The sequence below is a fragment of the Thunnus thynnus genome, chromosome 21 (assembly GCF_963924715.1).
Source record: "Thunnus thynnus chromosome 21, fThuThy2.1, whole genome shotgun sequence".
Taxonomy (NCBI): domain Eukaryota; kingdom Metazoa; phylum Chordata; class Actinopteri; order Scombriformes; family Scombridae; genus Thunnus; species Thunnus thynnus.
Window position 1 is genome coordinate 9,685,307 of NC_089537.1, and position 20,594 is coordinate 9,705,900.

At 41.4% G+C, this 20,594-nt stretch overlaps 1 protein-coding gene across 1 annotated transcript; it reads right to left on the reverse strand.

Moving 5' to 3' along the window:
* Window positions 1-1,025: 1,025 nt before the first annotated feature.
* Window positions 1,026-3,198, reverse strand: sox17 (SRY-box transcription factor 17). Its single transcript, XM_067578213.1, has 2 exons — window positions 2,681-3,198; window positions 1,026-2,296 (listed from the first exon to the last, which is right to left on the reverse strand). Exons 1-2 carry the CDS (start codon window positions 2,976-2,978, stop codon window positions 1,389-1,391), a joined length of 1,206 nt encoding a protein of 401 aa, XP_067434314.1. The 5' UTR covers window positions 2,979-3,198; the 3' UTR covers window positions 1,026-1,388.
* Window positions 3,199-20,594: the final 17,396 nt, after the last annotated feature.

Below are 20,594 nucleotides of genomic sequence, written 5' to 3' on the forward strand. Positions count from 1 at the left end.
AAAGATTCAACAAGAGCTGACATCACTATTACGACCGTGGGAAGCAGAAGCAATATTTACCTTGAGGTCCGGCCTCTACTTCTCCTACATAAGGGAATATTTCAAAACATTCAGCATGAACAAAGCACATGAATATACACCTCTGGAACATGTTTCCTCTGAAGTGCTAAAAATGGATCGTGAGGTCAGGGTGATTGACCCCTCAGAGAAGAACCTCTTCCTTTTAAAATAGGAGAAGTCTCTATTTATAAAATGTGACTCTTTCTCCGCTATAAATACATTGAATTATCCTGTAGGTTTGGTTTTTATCTCTTAAAGATTTTTACCTGATAAATTTGATACGTGATGGAGTAACAGAGAGGCATTAGGATATATCCACCATGAGCCTTTTTAGCCATTCAATATACCCACAGAAATAAAACCTGATGTCATTGCTATACATTATTATGAAGCTGGAGGATGGGTATTGTATGTTCAGCTGTGAAAATACGCAAAATAAAGCGTCGCTATTGTTAAACAGAGGTGTAGTAACCACTGTGAATGTTAATGGCCTCGACCATTAATCAGAAAAGACTAAATCATTTACAGGCAGGATATCCGGAGCATAAACTGCGCCCCCATGCTGCGAAAACAAGGCGCCATGTGTAACTCAGACACTGAGATTACCTCCACGCTGTCCAGGCCAGGAAGCCGGGTCACAGCGGAGGGACCCGGCCCTGCTTCCAGGTGAGTGACTGGTGCTGCTGTGAGCCCATTTAGCTCCATGTGGAAGTGGAAAAAAACAAACAGAGATAGTGTGGTGTAATACAGAGCCAACATGGAGTGAATAGTAAAGAAAACTGAGTCTGTGCTCCAAAGTTTGTCACCTTTTTCATTATTTAATTACTGATCAATAAGTGGCGTCTGCTTCGAGATGTTTGCTGTTTGATTTAGAGAGTAAAATATGGCTGCAATATAAAGAGACAAAGCTTCATGTTTTCTGAGATTGAAAAGCATGTCAAATAATAAATACAAGAGAAGATGAGTATATTTGCAAACATTTATTTCTCAAAAGTGCAAAAGTATAAAAAAAAAACACCTTCAGTATATACACAGATTTTAAAATAGTGACTGTACAATATTTATTATCACAAAATGAATTCATATCCCTGCAAGAGAGAAAGTTAAAACCAGTGTTCATATGGCTTTTTAAAAACTGTTCTTACACAGATACAGTACAACAGTCTTCTTCAGAGCTGCTTTTTTAAATCTCATGGGCCTTCTGTTTCAGTAGTGATTAAGTAAAAAAAATAAAATAATAAAATACAAACATTTTTGTTCAAATTTAGCTACAGAGATTTGAGGTCAGATCAGGTGTCCTTGCAGCAGGGCAACAGGCGGGCAGGAGGTTAGGAGTTGTTGTAGCTACAGTAATACACAGCTGTGCTGGCGTCTGACAGCACCGATGATATGAGGCTTTCAGGTCCTTGCATGCCAGCCTCGTGTGGCCCGTACGGCAAACCTGTCATGTCCGCACGCGCTGAAGAGGAACTTAAATACTGCTCAAACTCGCTGCGGTCCACTTCAGCCAGCAGCTCAGAGTGGTGCATCTGCTCCATGCTGTCTGCTGCTGAGTGAGGGTGGGAGTCAGGCGGTGGGGAGAGCTGTCCTGCCCCACCAGGATGTCGTTTGGGGTGGCTGGTGCTGCAGTGCTGCGTGTAATACATAGCCAGAGGGTTGGGGCATCCCATGTAGGAAGGGGGAAGGGTGGCGGATTGAGGGGGCTGCTCTGGAGCTGAGGCTGGGTGTCGGTGCAGGATGGGGTTGCTGTGGTGGTTGGAGAGGTGGTCCTGGGGTTGGTACTCTGCTGCCTGGGAGTGGTAAGCGTAAGCAGGCATCATGTGGCAGTCCTCCTGTGAGTGTGGAGGGAAGAACATGGAGTCTGACTCTACAGCGTCCAGTGGAGAGGTGTCAGGCGTGGGGAGGCTGTAGGCCTCAGAAGAGGGGCCCCCAAGAGCCTGGACGTCACGGTAGTGGCTGAGAGGCTGCGGAGGAAGCTGGTAGCCGTGCTCGTGGTAGCCCAGGCCTAGACTCTCCACACACACTCGGCCGTCCCCGGCCATCGCCGAGGCCTGGTGATCGGACACGCCGTGGACCAGAAAGCCAGAGTCCAGCCTCTTAATCCTCTTCACCTGCTTCCGCCGCCGAGGCCGGTACTTGTAGTTGGGGTGATCCTGCATGTGCTGAACCCGCAGCCGCTCGGCCTCCTCCACAAAGGGCTGCTTTTCTGTGACAGGAAGGGCTTTCCATGATTTCCCTGCAGGTCAAGAGGAGAGTGCACATCAGCGATATGTCAGCAGATACTGTATGCAGTCTGGTGATGCACACAAAAATAGCTTGTTGCCATTTTAGGGGGCAGGGACAGGTTTTTGAGGTTACATCTGTCACTTAACTCATACACAGTCATTTGTAATAACACAGTAACATCACCTGGTGTTCAACAATCACTGCTTTCATTGTTTGAGTAAAATAAGAAAATCAATGTGCCATTAAAAGTTAAAACAAAATTACAACCACTTAATACTGAGAGATAGACAGAGATAAATTATGGAAAAATAATAATATGGTAATCACGAACATTATGATAACTTCTATGGAGACACATGCGATTGATTAGAGAAAAAAGTCTGTAATTACTTACCTAACATTTTGCTCAGCTCCGCGTTGTGCAGGTCCGGGTTTTGCTGCGCCAGTCTTTTGCGCTCATCCTTCGCCCAGACCATAAACGCGTTCATGGGCCGTCGGATCCGCGGTTCGCTCTTCCCGCGATTCTGGCCGCCGGAGCCGGACGCGCACGGCTCGTTTTTCACCTTGGTGTCCCCAAGAGGACTGAGAGGGTCGGCCCACTGGCAGTGTCCCATTCCAGGCATCATGACTGACATCGTACACCTTGCCTGGGTCTGATCGTCGCTGGCGTAACCCGCATCGGGACTACTCATCTCTGTCCAGCTGGGAGGTTTGGAGAGCCACCGGACAGCTCGCAGCTTAAACACACACTACAACTGATAACAGCCTGCGGATAGATAAAATAAGTTATCAGGACAAGTTCAAATGTTTCTGGCTTTCAGGCTGGGATTGAAAATAATTAGTCACATCCATTAGCCACTTCTAAGAGCCGCACGGACTGAAAGGTACCGACTACTCAGAGCTGAGTGTGAATGCTGGTGCTCTATAAACGCACAGGCAGCCAATCACCATTTGGTGGGAGTGCCCACTACTACAAAGGTGTAAAAAAGTTCAGAGTACCCCGCCTTCGACCCTTGTTTGGAGTAGTGAGACCCTCTGAGGACAGAGGAGATTTCAAATGATGCAAAACTCTAAGTGATAAGAATCTATGCTCCTGTGTACAAAATGTAGATTGCAACAAACTCCTCTATCAGCTTAAAAACATTAAATATATAAGACATACATCCACTTAAGGTTTTCAAAACAGGAATGTTGTTAATTAAAACCGAAGTTTTAGGGTGCAAGGGGGTGAAACTGCAATCTTCAATCCACAATAACGTTTATTTGGACAACCACAGCCCGCACACACTCGTCCAGTTTTAATTCTCACCCCTGTATTAGACTGTCTAAATGCTCAGACATCAATACAATCGATCACCAGTCTGTGTATTGGGCGCTTAAGTGTGTTAAAAATCTTGAATATCAGGTTTACGCGTTTAGTTAACGGCTCCCTCATTCGCAGCTTTACGCACGGTCGTCTGGATGGAGACTGTCTTTGATTGTGGCCTAATGAGAAGAGCTGGACAAAAGGCGTTAATTGAGGATTTGAACTTACAAAAGTGAAATCAACAAGAGTGTAGAAAGCTTAAATAAACACACCCATTCCAAAACTTTCTCGTCAGAGACAGATTAAGTCTCTGACAAGAAGACTTTTGTGATACTGATGCGCTTTTGTCTCAGGTTGTCTAATCAGTTTCTCCTAATGTGGATACACTGTCGGTCTGGGATGTTAATGAACCAAATAAACAGCTAACTGATTAAGTGAAGGAAGTAAAAACACTCTAAATTACATTTTTCTGACAACATTAATGCAAAAAAGCCCAAATATCTTTGTTTTACCTTTTTTTTTCAACATGAGTGGAATAATGATGTAAATAGTGGGAATAATGCTAAACCTACAGTACAAAACACACACACACACACACACACACACACACACACACACACACACAAACAAACAATAGAGTATGTAAAAGAATTATAATATAGTTAACATGTGTAGGATTTGATCCTCATGCTTTTAAAGCTCTTTAAACATGTGACTCAAAGCTTTAAGGAGTATTTCACCTAAAATATCTCTACATTTATGGCTTATACAGATTATTTTTTTATCTCATTTAATGCTCACTCACTTCATCAAATTCCTTATGATGCTTTAGTTTTGTTTAAAAAGTTTAAAACAAGGCCTTTCACTGTACAATGAATATTATTTTTTCTATTTTTACCCAAAAAATTGAGACTTGAGAAAATGCAATTTCACATTTAGCTTGAGGTGAAACCTTTGGAAAGATGAGCATTCACACGTTATAAACTATGTGTCCGCCAGATGACATCACCCAGTAGTAAAATATGAACTTTTATGACACACATGGAATGTTTCCTTGTTTTTGGAGCAGCTGTCACTATCAGAGATATGAGGGGAGAAAAAGGTTAAAGCAACCTGTTGCACCTATCTCTATTCTCAAAAATCCAAACTTAGTGTGTTTATGTAGGAGAGAATGAAGCCCCTGTTTGTGGTCAGAAAGCCAAACATCACCCACAGGCTGCAGGGGTTCTTATCAGTGCGGGCAGACCTCAACCTGTCAGCTCCGTCTTTTCTCGGACTATTCCCATCTCGTTGTGGTCTGCGGGTCCGATACAGCGCGTCAAGCCTTTCCTCTGACACGTCAAAAGGGGCTGACAGAAATATGAGAGATGCTTATGCAACCTTTGCGTGCCCTGTGCAGACACCAGCGGGGACTCCATAGCAAGCTGGGTGACCCTCCGGGGGTTAGTGGGAGGGTGTTTTGGATGGAGGTCCAGCTAAGCGCCGCATGGGACAGGATCTGGACTATAATACTGTCATCGTCTATTTTACCGCTGATGACCTGATAGGGTTTTCCCCCTCCGATCCTAAGAGAGAGAAGAGAAAGAGAGTCTCTATGTGTGTGTGTGTGTGTGTGTGTGTGTGTGTGTGTTTGTATGTCTCCGTGAATGTGTGTGTTGACATGGGCGTGGGTATGAGTGTGCCTCTGGCCGCCTCTCTCTCTCTCTCTCTCTCGCTGTGTGGGAGTGAAAAATCCTGGCTTTTGATGGGAGAAGTCATAAAGTCTGGAGTCGTAGCCACATTTCCTCTACAAGGTGAGGTTCAGAGTCAACCCAAAGGAGGGGAGGAGGTGGTGGGGGAGGTGACACGCCTTATAGCCAACCCCCCACCCCCGCTCTCGCCTCTCCATCCCTCCCCCTGTCCCTCCACCAAGTCCCCCACCCCGTGCCTGGGGAGTCTGGGGCTGGGTGGGGGCCAAGGCTCTCGACGCCAGCCTCTGGACTCTGCGCTCAGGGAGAGGTCACTTGGCTTGCTTACACAATGGCATTATCTCAGTTCCAGCCTCGGCTACTGCAGCGGTGAGCACTTCCTGTCCCTCTGCAAGCACTTCCTGTCCTTGGCGTAGCAGCACAAACTGTCCGCCTTCCAAGTGAGCTCTGTAACGCAGTTGAGCTGCTGGTCGCCAGTCTTGCTGTATAAATGTCTGTGGGTGGCTTTCTTGGGAATTGCACAATGTGTTTGCTGGCTCCTTTGTGCTGAGCAGCGAGGCAGTGGTGTTAGTTTAAATCACAGGGACGGAAGGTATATATATGTTAGCACTCTACGCTGATCCTGCTCGAGCTGCGAAGGCCTGAGCTGGACAAAGCCACAGAAAGTTCAAACATTACTGCCAATTATCAGTGAATGTTTTGAATATTCTGCTCTATTCTTAAAATCTTACACTTTACATCAAACAAGCACTGAACTTAGAGTAGATTAATGGATTAGTCAATTAATTAATTGGTAATAATTTTGATAAATGATTAATCATTTAAACAATTTATGAAGATTTGCTGCTTTTCTCTGTTTTATATAATTGTAAATCAAATATGTTTGGGTGTTGGACTGTTAGTCAGACAAAACAAGCAATTTGAAGATGTGACCTTGGACTCTGGGAAGTAAACAATTACACTATGTAGAAATTTCATAGACTGCCAGTATGAAAAGTTACATAAAATATGAACATGTAATAGATACAGTAGATTAGATACTGTCTTTTCAGCCATTGTGATCTTTTCGATCTTCAGCACATAAAGCGCAACATTAGCATTCAACTTAAGTCTTGTTTCAAATTTAATATTCAACTCTTGAGAGAATGATCTGTTTCTTTAGCTGCTAAATGCTCCACTACATTCACCACCTGGTTGCGAACTTTGTCTGCAGTTTGGTGCTGGGCTAGTAGTATACAATAGGTTTATCAGAGTTTTTTTATCTGAAAACAGCTTCATGTTGTGGCTACAAAATGAGGCTGATGAGAGCCATAAGAATGAATCAAAACAGTAAAGTTGCAGGTTGTAACAGTGAGTTCAGAAAGAACGCAAAGCAAATTTTAGACGCGACACGGTTACATACAAACCAAAGCAAAGAAGTAGACACAAATTCGCCCTGGTGGAGCGAATTGACGCAAATACACGCCACACAAGTTGAACATGTTTCAACAAGCCCGCAGTGGGTTGCCCACAGGAAACCCTCATGGTGACCCCAAAGGGCAAAACTGCTGTGGGCCCTGCATGGGCCATCCAACAATGGGGCCCATGTTGGATTTCTGTGGGTAAGCCCACAGTGGGTTTCCAACAGAAAACCATGATGGGGGCCCAAAAGGGCAAGACTGCTGTAGGCCCTGCATGGGCTATCCCACAGGGGGCCCATGTGGGTTTTCTGTGGGCAAGTCTAACTGTGGGCCCCGCATAGGCTTATGCACATGGGGTCCACGTGGGATTAGTGTGGTTTTGCCTTGCCCACACTTCCCCACAGTTAACCCACACATACCCACAGTGGGCCAGCATGGGCATGTTTGCTGGGTATAAAACCCCACAAAAAACAAGCTAAAAGACACTAAAGTACTCTGTAGAGTGGAAAGGAATTGCAAGTCAGGGGATAATTCTCTGTCACTACGAGCGACTTAAAAAAAGTGAAATCAGCAAAGACACTATTTGTATTTGTAAATATTGACAGGCATCTTTTATCGAGTGCAAATTCCCTTGTTAAGGCACTAACATTATCTTTACGGATTCTTTCATTACAGCTATTTTGTGATTGTCAGTTTGTGGACTTAAGTTTTTCTATGATCAGCTTACTGCTAACCAAGCTAGCTAGCTAGCTAGCTATCTTGAGCCAATGTTTTGCTAATGCAACAATCTATGTAACTGTTAAGTATTTTACTCTTTTTATGTTTACTCTCGTGTATATGTTTACTAAAGTAATTACAGTGCTGTACTTCCTATGAGGACCCAGCGACTTAATTAACATCTAGCTTACATCTGTGACTCCAGTTTCCTTACTGTGCTAATTCATTTTTACAATAACTTTAGTTTGACTGTTGTTTATGGTGTCTTTTTCTGATCTGTAATCACCTTCATTGATTTTGTTGTCTAATTCTGTTTTCACAGTTTCACAATTGCTTCCAGTAAAAACCTCAAAGGCAACCTGCTGTCGAACTTTATCGGAATAGTTATAGTGGCCGTTTTATGTTCCAAGTTCCTAGGTTTTCCACTGAATTAAATCCACTTTTGAATCCCAATGTGCTGACCAGTCCACAGGAGGCAGGGAAAAAATGAAAATGTATTTAAAGTCACATAAAGCCTGGTCCATCACCGAGTTGATGTTGTATTCCAAATTGTAATACATGTCATTACCCTCTATCTTGATGTACACATTAAACACGTTATACACGTTACACGTTGTACAAACACATTACACGTTGTGGACAACTATACACGGTCAAAAACATGTTTCGATCTAAACTTTTTTTGCAGATTCATCTACATCTACAAAAACATTTTTTTAGGGCATTATTGCATATGCACAATAAAACCATATGGCCCAGTCAACTGTGGTAAAAAACTAAAACATATGATCCTGCATTCTAGCACCCAAGAACTGAAAAATAGCAGGTATATACACCTATTGTCTCCTCTTCAAAATACACTTGAACTGTACATATATTGTGGATTAACTGTTGCATGAACCTAAATAATGTTAGTACATATGTCTTGTGATTATAACAGAAACAATTTACCAAAGATCAGTATGTGCCAAAGTGGCTCTTAGTTTGTTTAGCTCGCTGCATAGCTGTGCACCTAAATGCACAATGAGGGTAGAAATCACAAAGGTCTAACAATCAAAAATTTCTTTTAAAACAGGGCTTTTTGTCAAATGCACTGTATTGCAGCATTGTTAGAGAAACCTGGAAAATAAATTGGAAGCCACACAGTCTTGGACCCAACTGTAGAGACATCTGCCATTATCAGCAGTGAGATAGTGAATGTTTAGATTGTCTGATTAGACTATGACTTCCTCCAACACCTGCTCTGGAGAGCAGGAGGTGTTTCAGGATGGGGGGAAGGGGGCTCGTCAGGAGGAGAGAATGAGGAGGTTAAGGAGAGGAGCATATAACAGGTGTGCAGCAGAGAAAAGACGAGAGAAACATCTTTCCTGAGATTGATTCTGTAAATAGAAATCACACCTTTTCCTGAAGCTGGAACATTTCAAGTTTCAACACTAATAATGTCACTCAGGAATTTAAAATGAGTTTCTATTTTGCCGTCAGCTGTCAATCAAGCTCTTAAGAAGCCTGTTGAGGACCAGTATTGGGAATACGTCAAAGCTAAAGGAAAAGTGTATGTTTGATTTATTCAAAGATTGCTTTTTTTCGTGGTTGAGCTTTAGTAACCTGAAAATTTCCCCATAAGGGAGATTGCAGATATGAGAGATCATCCGCAGGTTAAGGTGGTTAAATTTTGTTCAGAAAAGGATGTGAGAGTCTACAGTAGGTCATGTTTTTTCCCCGACTCACGAGATTATTTGGTCACAGAAATTGGGGACTTGAAATTCTGGCAAATGAAAAAAAAAAAAGATAGAAACTGATCACGCTGTCTAAAACTTGCTCACATGCACACACAGATGTTTTTCATGTGTTATTGGTGGTATAGTTTTCCCCCTCCCTCAGGGGATTGCTGGGAAAGTTTCCTTGCCCGGGAGCACACACCCCAACCCTGCAGAAAGGGTAGCAATGGGATGTTGTCTGCCTCAGACAAGCGGGGACACAAAGGAAGCCGTCTCCACTCTTGTCTCATTGTTCTGGAGGCGTTAATCTGTCAGGAATCTGCTGGGAATCAGGTGGGAATCTGTTGTGTTTATTATATTGACTGCTTCATTCCACGTGGAGCAAAGAGGACATTCTGATATACTCGACCCGTACCCCCTCTGTAGCACCATCCTGCCTCCCGCCTCATGAAGATGCCCTGATGATAAAACTGCTTCTTGTTTGTCTCTGCCTCTCAGTTTGGAGATGAGCGCATCCGCCTTATCTTCTCGTCTCACCCTCATTCTCTGTCTGTTTTACTAAACCGAAGCCAAGTCCAAGACAAATCTTAAATATGCTTTAAGTCATGCTAACATGAGGATGTTTGGAAACTTTTTTGCCACAAGTTGTGGTGACCTCAGGGTTTGCACGTTGCCAAGGGTCAGCCAACAATAAAACGGAAGCAACAAGTAAAATAATCAAAGTCTCTTTCCTGAGAACATCCATAGTTCTGTAGTTTCACCCTGAGGATACAGAGATCCAAAATGATTATGTCAAGGATATCATATTAGGCTTTCAATCAGAGGCATCAAACAGGACTTTTGCCTGTTTCATATAGGAGAAAATGTCATTTCATGTACATCAAAAATCATCAAGGTTGATGATTTTTGGTGGCATATTTTTCTTACTGTCAACTTACTGTCTTTTCTTACTGTTAACAAATCCCATGAAAAGACCAAAATCATCAATGAATTGATCTTACTAAGTACTGCCTGTGTAGCCAAGCTTAATAGTTTGTACCATACAGTAACACTGTTGTCCAAAAACTATTCAAAACACAGGAGTGAGTCACACTACTGCACTGCGCAACATGTTCCTTCACTACCATGGGCACTGTAGCTTAGATTTCAATCCCACATACATCATCCTGCTGCCATAAATACTCACATCAGTGTAAGTAGTTTCTATGAAGATCTGGCAATTTCTTTGGCAGGAAACTGGGTGCAGTCTGATGATCCCTAACAATAACCAAGTGGTAATTATCGTAACCTTGATGCCAAAGATTCCCTAAACTTAATGAAGTAGTAATTGTAACCCAAACCTTGATGTTTCCCTGAGATAAGAAAACACTTATATGTGTCATTTTGGAGGGCGATAACAAACAACGTATTAAATAGTTTATTGTAGGGGACCTGTTGGATCCCTGATATCTTAGACTTATTCTTTAACTCAAATGTACTCTTGTATTAAGCCACCCTTGGCTCTTACGGTGAATTGAACTCCTAGTTCTTTTATCCCAACACCACAAGGAGGAAAAAATCTATAAATAGAACTTGTTGATTGATTGATGAATCACCCTTAGTAAGTGGGGAAAGGGAAAACCCAAGTTTCCTCAGTGAAATGAACAGGGAGGTCAGCCACACGGGAGACCAGACTCTTTCATCTCTTCACTTTTACTGGCCCGACCCTAATCCTCCCCACCGGCGACCAGCACATTGTCTTGGCTGAGGCTAATTGAGACCCGTGTTTATCATTTTTATGACTTTATCCATGAAGACAGAGGTACGGTGGGCTTCCTGTTCTCCAGGTTCCTTGACAGACCAATCGCATTATTAGGGTCAACCTCAGCTGCCATCTTGCCATGGCATTGTTTCCACTGGTGCAATGACCATTCCCAAACTGATAAGACTTGTCTATTTTGGGTCTTTCTTTTTTTTGCACAGAGTGATTTGTCCTTGACTCATAAGTATGAGCCTGAAATAACTTTTTTTTAGTCTTTTAAAAGAGAAAACACGCTTACGGATACATGCAAATATCAAAAAAGGATACCAGAGAGTGAGCTGCAGCTACATAATAAACCACTTTTTTTGGTTTTTAATCATCAAAGGGATGAAATTATACTGAGAAAGACTCCAAAACAATAACTAGTCCATTTCTGTGCCAACAATACTTTTGGCCGGCCAAAGAGATAAACACCAAAGTCATTTTTCTCATTTTCAGTGCTCACACAATCCCTGCACTTATTGTACGCTTTGTATGACAACATAAGGAACTGCTTCATGAGTATTGGTGAGAAAATAAATGATAGATTATGTCTAAGAGGCATTATTGTTTTCCTGACAACCACCAGTCACATAAATACCACTCGTCACAACTTGACCTGCATTTGACCCCTCCACCCAAAGAAGTCCCTCAATCCATCTAATCTGTTTTGCAGCGGCATGATGATGCAGGTTGAAGAGATTGCACTTTCATTTCCTGGTGCACAAGTAAAGAGGAAATCAAAACCACATCGAGAACTAGAGTTTTAAATCAGTGTTTGATGGATTAGTGAGTTAATTACTAATTAGACTATCCTGACTAGGTTTTTTTGGAAACAAGGGGAGAGACAGTGAGGCCTTTGTATATGACAATCAGGGTGTGAATTGATTCCTCTGCCGCTCAAACACTCCGAATCCTTTCATGTGTGGCCTTTGCCTTGTCGAGGCGCTAAAGCGTCACAGCAGAACAAAACGCCAATACCCCCAATGGTGCTAACAGGACGCAACGTCGGCCCAGGGGTGACCAATGTCGATCAATAGCGTGTGTGATCAGTGGCATCGCACCTAGCAAGAATCTGGATCAATAGAAGTAGGTGAGGGAGCAGCAGAGACAGAAGATAAGAGAAACGCAGCATCTAGAGTCTGACTTCGCTTACGCTGAGGTGTGGTCGAAATAAAATCATACGACTATGGTAAATTTGGGACTTTTTATAAATTTTTTTCACCCATCGTGAAGTAATGCACATGTCATTTCTGGAGATTACAGAACAAATACTCTAAAAATATTTTCTAGAACTTCCTCATAGACGCAGCAACTTCTCCTTTAACGGACTGTTGTCAAATACTCCTTAAAATGGTTTTCCCACACCAACTTTTATCTTTACACTGCCTCTTAATGATGTAGAACTTTTATGTGATCATGCCGTCACTGCAAAAGTAAGTGTTCACATCTGACGAGCAGAAACATGAGTCTTTATTCTTGTCTGTTTTAGTACATTAGAGGCTACAGTGCTCTGCAGAGCCTTTACTGTGTTGAAGTAAGAGAAATGGCTGAGGAATGTACCGCGTGTTGTTTTCACACAGCTGTGGTTTTATGGAGGAAATGCACTGTGTGTGTGAGTGCTTCCTCCCTGCGTTGTTCCCTTTACACTAAAGCTGTATAGAAACAAGTATCACTAATAGGAAGAACTGACCCACTGCAAATCTGATTCACACGTATTTTCTGTCAAAACGTTTCTTTGGAATGACAGAACAAACTCCAACCCCCCCCAATTTCCCCAATGAAGGCTCTCTTTAATTTTATTCCCTTTCAAATGAACTAACTCATGAAGCAGATGGATTGGTGTCAAGTCAACAATGGTATGGGGTGGAATAAAAATCTATCTCAGGTGTGAAAATTTAGCTTTCACCTTTGTCAAAATTTCCTTTTCGAGAGCAAAGTGTGGGCTGATATTCACATGTTCCTAAAGTACATCATTAATATAAAATCTGTCTGTTTTGTCTGCCTTTAGGCTTGTCACAGTGAAATGCACATTATTTTATCAATACATTATCTCACATATCTGGCCTATCTTAAACTTCAAGGAGTTCCTGTGTTTGACTAAACCTCTCTGTGTATGAGTTCACCTGATCGAGATTATCTCCTCAGTTCATTTGCACACAATGGTCAGGATCATCAATATCTGCTCACCACCTACCCCAGGTTATGCACCAAAGTCTGCCCTGTAGCCTCAGTTTAAAGTAATTAGTAAATACGCTTTTTTTGCTTTCTTGCCAAGAGTTTGATGAAGTTTGATACCACTCTAATGTGTTTAAAATGAAGCTAAATGAAATATATCATGTTAGGTAGTGAACTTTAGAGGTGCTGGTGTTACCTTTAGGCAGAGCCAGGCTAGCTGTTTCCCTCAGTTTCTAGTCATTATACTAAGCTAAGCTAACTGGCTGCATGTAGCATTTACATATGAGTGTTATTCTCATCTAATTCTCAGAAAGCAATTATTATTAGGTACAGGTATGCTATCACTTAGCCTAGCTTGGCTAGAAGACTGGAAAGACAAAGGGAAACTGCTAGCCTTTTTGCCCTGTCAAAAAATACACCTAACATTTCTTAAGCTTAGCAATGAATAAGTTGTATCTTGTTTGTTTAATATGGCAAGTTGTGGTTTGTCAAGCTCACCAAGAAATACTTCTACTATGTAATTGTTGACAAACTGTTGTTTTTACAATTTCTATTTTGCATGGATTAAACAGAGTTATAACTTGTTAATTACTGAGCTTAAATAGAGTTGATAGGTGTGTTTTTTCACTTTGGACAGAGCCAGGCTAGCTGTTTTCCCCTGCTTCCAGACATTATGCTAACCTAAGCTTTATGCTAAGCTAGCACTTAGCGCCTAGTGGCTCAAGCTTCATGCTCAGCACACAGGCATGAGAGTGGTATCCATTGTCTGGTCCAACTCTTGGCAAGAAAGCAATTAAGGTAATTTCCCTAAATGTCAAACCATTTGTTTAACCACTGAGTTAGAGCCACTTGTCATTTAGCCTAGCTTAGCATAAAAACTGTAAGCAGGGGGAAACAGCTAGCCTTCTGGCCTTGTCCAAAAATACGCTATCTAACAAACATTAGTAATTAATGTTTTATTTTGTTTATTTAATTTCACAAGTTGTGGTTTTGCTAGCTTTTTGGTATGAAGGCTAAGTGACAATAAACTTACAAATTGTGATTTTTACAATTTCTGTTTTTGTATGGAATAAACAAATGAGTTATAACATGTTTTTTTTATTATATTAAGAGGACTGGATAGATGCGCTGAGCCAGGCTAGCTGTTTCCTCCTGTTTCCAGAGTAGATGCTAACCTTTATGCTAAACCTGGGTCTGGCTTTATACTTTATCTTCTCATGAAACTCTCGGCGAGAAAGCAAAATAACATATTTCCCAAAATTTCAAACAATTTGTCTAAAGCATATGTCGGCCTATGTTGAGAATACTAAATTTCTCATGCTTACAAACATGCAAAGATAGCCTGCACTTAGATCAAACAAATATCTGCATTAAAGTCTTTTGGTGACTTTTTGAGCTACCATTCACAATTCAGTAATCAATTCCAGCTGATTAGCACCCCTTCTGTGATAACATGGGAAAAGCTCACAGGAAGCTTGGGGAAAGTCCCCTCTGATATCATTACAAACTGCACTGAAACAAAAGCTCACTACCTATGCTGACATGCTGCAGTGTGAGAAACAATGGAGACCCAAGAGGACGTGATCTGCAGCTGAAAAATGGCATCTAGATATTCTGATCAATGCCCGTAGAGTGGACTTTGAACTTTGCAATAATTGCTGCATTCTGTGCAGTGGCAGGTTCAGCTTTTCTGGCTCAATACCATCCAAAACATGTGTTATCGCTGCAGGCTGTGGAGCATGTGGCCTTATCAGATGGCCTTGTGGCCTTACAATAACACGGGCTCTATCATGCCTTAGCAGACCCGTATCTGGCAGCGGTGTCATAGAACAACAATAAATACGGCTTATAAGCCATGCACATAATGTTACTCAAGATGCTCCTATAAGCTAGGATGAGCCTTTATTAAATCTGAATGTATATGTAGGTAAAATACATGTAATAATGTGCAAAGAAGTAATAGTGACAATTTATTATCACTGTATGATTAAAAAAAACAAAGAATTTTCTTTATTTGTTAAAGATCTTCATGAAGAAAGTCAAGATTACATCAGCTCGGGCATGATTCTGCACATTTTGCCACAAACCAGACTGCACAGCCTTGACCTCGTGCAGTCTCCTGTCTCTGTATTATAAGGCACAGATTTACAGAGTAAATCAAAGCAGACGATTTCCTCAGCTCAGAGGAAAACCCCTCGGAGGAGAATGAGTTGATAATGTCCCAATGTGCCCACGGCTTCCTCTCAGATAAATAAATACATAAATAAAAACACGCCTGGCCACTTCAGATTTATTGTTCCTCTGTAGGCTGTGAAGTAGAGGCTATATTGTTTATAATAAATAAGTCCATTAACAGATTTGGCCCAGGTGGGTGAAAAGAGCTCTCCTCCCCCACACCTCCCGCAGGCACCTAGACCCCAGAGGGGCCAGAATACTTCCATTTAAGGCAGTGATGGCCAGGGAAAAGGGGGACTACAGAGGTTAGTGTTGGTTTGACTGGGCTGAGACCGTGTCACGTTTTCTGGAGTGATAAGAGCCGGAGCAGGAAGCTGTGAGAGGGCAGGAAGGAAGAGAGCTTAGGTCTGGAAGGAGAGAGGGGAGCTGTGGAGACATAAAGAGATGTAGGAGAGCAGAGTGGAGCAACAAAAACAAAAAAATTAAAAAAAATCTAAAAGCAAATCTTGAATATGAAGTTATTGCAGGTTTACTCTTTGTTGAGGTCTGTTGTGTTTCATGCGGGCAGGTGGAAGGGAGGGCCGAGCTCTGCTGGGAAACGCAGAGGGAACCTGGGGTCCAGGGGGGAAGTGAGTTGATGACTAAATTTGGTCACAGTAACATACACCTGCTTCCAGCAATCAAACAGACCACACAATGATGACGATATCAAGCATCAGACTTTTGTCTGTTAGCACCAGACCTTGTGGTAAAGAGCAAGAAGAAAATGAACTACTGCTGCTTTCACTAAAGTCTGCATCAAACTGTTCTGGTTCATAATGAAAGGGAAGTGGAGCCTCTGACACTACACTGTGCATGACCATGAAAAACAAATGTGGTGTTGTGCGTCTTGTGTCTATTTCTTGTTGCTGTTGTTTTGTTGTTTCATTTATCATTTTAGTGGTGGAACGTAATAGATGGATAGATAGATGCTTTATTGTCAATGCGTGTTAAACACAACAAAACTTTGACAGCAATCAACTTAGCAGCATATATAAGTTTCTAAAAATACAAGTACTGTACTTAAGTATAATTTTGAGGTACTTTTATGTGTCCTCTTGCCACAGTGAGGTCACCAGTGGAGACTCCAGGAAGTTACTGTGCCCAGTTAATAAATGGTCCACTACTTAACGTCGCTAAAAAACTATAACTTGTCGTTTTTTACACTTCAGTTTTTGGATAGATTAAACAAATGTGATATATATTAATTAGTGACCTTTAGGTGCTGGTAGGCAGTTTTTGTCACCTTTGGACAGAACCAGGCTAGCTGTTTCCCCCTGTTTCCAGTCTTTGTGCTAAGCAAGGCTAACCGGCTGCTGCCTGTAGCTTCATATTTAGCGTTTGGACAGTAGAATGGTATCAAACTTCTAATCTGATTAAGAAGACGAATTAGCATACTTCCCAAAATATCAAACTATTGCTAAGATCTGAATACTTCTTCCACCTCTTATCTCTTCTACATTTTTATTATGTAAATACTAAAAACTAAATACAACCATGCAGATGAAATTACGAAAAAAAGGGCTTCTGAAACATCCCATCCATGTTCAGGGCATAATTCATGAAAAATACAGAGAAAAGAGAAATCAGACTCATCAAAGGTGTCACTAAAAAAGAGGAAAAGAAAAAGCATTTTCCCTAAATAGGAAGTCAACTGTATGCATCAACAGTCTGACTTGAAGCGGTAGTTAAAGTGAGGTTTGAACTGAGTTTTGACTGAGCTCCAAGTTGACTTTCACCATGTGAGAACTCCCAGGTAAGAATATCAGCAGCTGAGTTCCACCACACACTCATCTTTCCCCCTTTTTAATCAATCTGTTCATCTAAAAAGGATTTCTCTATTTTGAGATTTTAATCCAGCGTCTGAGTTAATCTCTGAGACTCGGGGATTGGAGGAGGGGACGGACGGGGCATCAAAGCCACTCAACTTCAGCCCTGCTCTCACAATTACACCCACAAGGCATCAAGGCAACCAATAAATCACGCGCTCATAATGCCTCTCAGAAAATTAATTTTTTGAGGCTCGGTCATGTAGGTCAGAGAGTCGGCGCTGGTTCGGTCGATTTCCAGGCATTTTTCAGTCAGATTAGAACATGAAAGGAAACAAGTGAGAATGATGGTCAGGATGTGTGTAAAAACAAAAGATCAGCAGGATAAAAACTGTGAGGTTTGACCTTTTGTATACATGCACAGAAGGATTCATTCTGTATGATGAGTTTGAAGGGGAACACAGTCTGTCTGACATTACAGAATATATGTAAATGCAGCACAGCAGCTTTGCTTTACTGTGTTTTACAGATGGTTTATGACCTCTGTATTTGGACACTCGTTATAACAGAGGGAGCCCTCCACTGGAGCTCACAGGCATTGCACTTTATCACAGCAACTTATCTTGGTGGCTCATAATGATACAATATGCAGCCATCAGCTATTAGCACTGGATGAATCTCCTCATATGTAGCTATAGAGACGGAGAGTGTTTCAAACAGGGAATCAAAAGTGTGTTTATCACATTTCAAAGATGCAGAATTAAATGGGAACTGTGTTAAAAGTAGAAAACAAAACAAGAATATTTTACACTGCAAATGATTATAGCAGAAATGGATATTTTTAACCTTTTTTTTTTTTTTAAAAGAATATGTATCAAGAGAAGTTTGTTAAATATTTGAGGCAGTATTATCATTTGCAAACAGAAAGCCTCATCATTGTATGTGTGTAAATCCTGATATCACTGAAACAGCAACTACTTATTTTGTGACAGGAGTGCGTACAAAACAAAAAAAAAATCACACTTTTATCATGTTTGTGCCACTGTAGATTTGTCACATTATCACTTAGACTAATTCTAACTTTATGACAGTAAACTCAAAAGATTTCCCTTTCAGAAGAGCAGGATCAAATGGAAAAAGATGTTTTGATATCCAACAATGAAGGTAGCCGCTGCCTTTAAGGTAATAGGGTTTTTCCCCCTTAGCAAACAGCAAACGCCAGTTTTGATGCTGTCAGATGTACGAGATACTCTCTTTTTAGATAATGATAATGTAAGCAGATAGTCATTATTAACAAGTGGAAAAGCTGTGAAAAGGCAATATTTTTACCTAATTATTATTAGGTAATGTTATCATTCTTAGCACTTTTAAAAGTTGAAGAGACTAGTTGGCATTCTCAAACCCAAAATGTCCCAATGCAACTAAAGTATGAGTTTATATGAGAGTTAAATAAGCTCCTGTATATGACTATATTTATAGCTTTTAACTCTTTTTACTCAATGCTCACAATACTGGATCAATGGATAATGCTGTTTTACTGTAGTCAAAGATAAGACTTTGCAGATTATGTTGCTTAAAATTCATAATTATTACACAATAATCAAAGATTTTAAGTCTTCACGTCTTCTTAACAGATTCGGTATTTTGTTAGTTGAAGTGACATATTGAAATACCTTCGCCAAAGACAGAGCCAGAGAGTCTAGCCTCTACTTGCCCTCTGAGGTCTTTATTAGAGGTCTATTACTGTAAAGCTGCTATCAGCTATTAGGGGGTTCTCCCTGGCTGCCACTAAGCAGTAAATAAATATGAGCCTATTGTATTCTTGTAGCCTCACTGTCCTTGCTCTCCCATGCTGAGTAAACGCACACATACAATGGGAGGCCGGACTGCCTTGTCATTCCTGATCCCCCTAGATTGCTCTTCTAGGTCCTCTGCCTGGGAAAGTGGCGGTGGAGGAAAGAGGAAGCAATGAAAAGGGGATCTGACATTAGAATATTTTACAATGTTGCATTACAGAAGTGCGTCTGATCTGAAAGTGCTTTTCAACGTTTCTCCGCAGCATCGAAAATAAACTGGTCTGATCAGTACTATGATCTAAAAGCGTTTACTTGTTCTGGTTGATAGCAGAAGTAGAGGGTAACTGAACACATTTACTCAAGTACTGTACTTCAGGACAAGGTAGTTGTGCTTTACTTTACCTTGTGCTTTACAATTTTCTGGTATTTTATACTTCTACTTCACTACATTTCATAGTTTTTACTCCACTACATTTGCCTGACACCTGGAGTTACTGGTTACGTTAAAGAGAGTGATTTTATATGCTACATAAAATGCAAAAATCTCCATTTGACCAAGTCATTTATGGACATTATTGAGTCTGAAATGTCTCTTTTTCCCCTCAAACAAGTGTAAAAATCTGCAATTGCAGTCTATTTTGTGTAATTTTCATTTAATTTTTCTCTTAATTCTTCTTTATTCTGTCTTCTTTCAAGATTTCTACAATAATTTATGAAACATTCTTGAAACAAGTTGATTTCTGTAGAACACAGGTTGAAATAATATGTCTTGACTTGCAGATTTTTCACTTATTGTAAGAAATAAAGACTTATAGGACTCAGTAAGTGATTAATTATTACTTTGTATGATGGATTTGACCAGCTACAACGTTAAAATGTTGTTTGGAGGTGAATTCATCTATCCCAGTGATACTTGTTTACTTTACTGTAAGTAAGATTTTTAATGCACTACTATAATGGAGTAATTTAACAGTGTGGTGTTACTAAAGAATGTGAATACTTCTTCCACAACTTGTTTATAGTTTACATACAGCAGGCGGTTGCAGACTCTGCAGATAAAAGACAGAAATTGAAAGTTGTGGAGGTTTCTGGCCACCTCAGGCTGCCTGGTGGAGCTTCCTCTCCAGTTTCTCCACAGGAAGAGTGCTGACAGGGCTGCGTGGACTCACAGAGTTCCTTGCATGGAAGCAAAAAGAGGCCTTGAGTGAGTGAGGAGGGGTGCGCAGCGTCGTCCCCATGGGACTGCATTATTCAGGCCTGCCCCTGCCCCGCGGGGCCCGGGCATGAGGCTGCCAATACCAAGCGCAGGCGGGCGCTGCCGTCCCGTAATCACCGATGACATACATGAAGTAGTTTTCCAGATAGGTTTTCCTGTCCTTCCAGCTGCGAGTGGGGCAAACAGCACAGGAAGAATAACACAAGTCGCAGCCAGGCTCAGGGAATGTGGCCTTTACAAACACAGCACAAATAAAAAAGTTAAAAGGCACACTGCTCTCCTCCTGAGAGCCTCTGAGCGAGGGAAGTGAGGCTACGTCCTGAGAGAAGGTCCAACCTTCCTCAACACCCCCACAGACTCAACAATAACCTGCCAATCAAACCAAATATTGTTTATTCTGAGCTACCTGCCAGTGCAAGATCCCGAAAATGAAGACCAGTTTTCTGACATGTCGAGCTTGACTCGGATTTATTTTTATCTCTGTCACCTCTGGGTGTGAAATTAGCTTTTTCCTGCAAATCTAAAT

Excerpts from the sequence above, each read along its gene's own strand:
- sox17 (XM_067578213.1), bottom strand. The coding sequence starts at position 2,978 with ATGAGTAGTCCCGATGCGGGTTACGCCAGCGACGATCAGACCCAGGCA. Across the intron at positions 2,297-2,680 it reads GGAGCTGAGCAAAATGTTAG|GGAAATCATGGAAAGCCCTT; the intron begins GTAAGTAATTAC and ends CTTGACCTGCAG.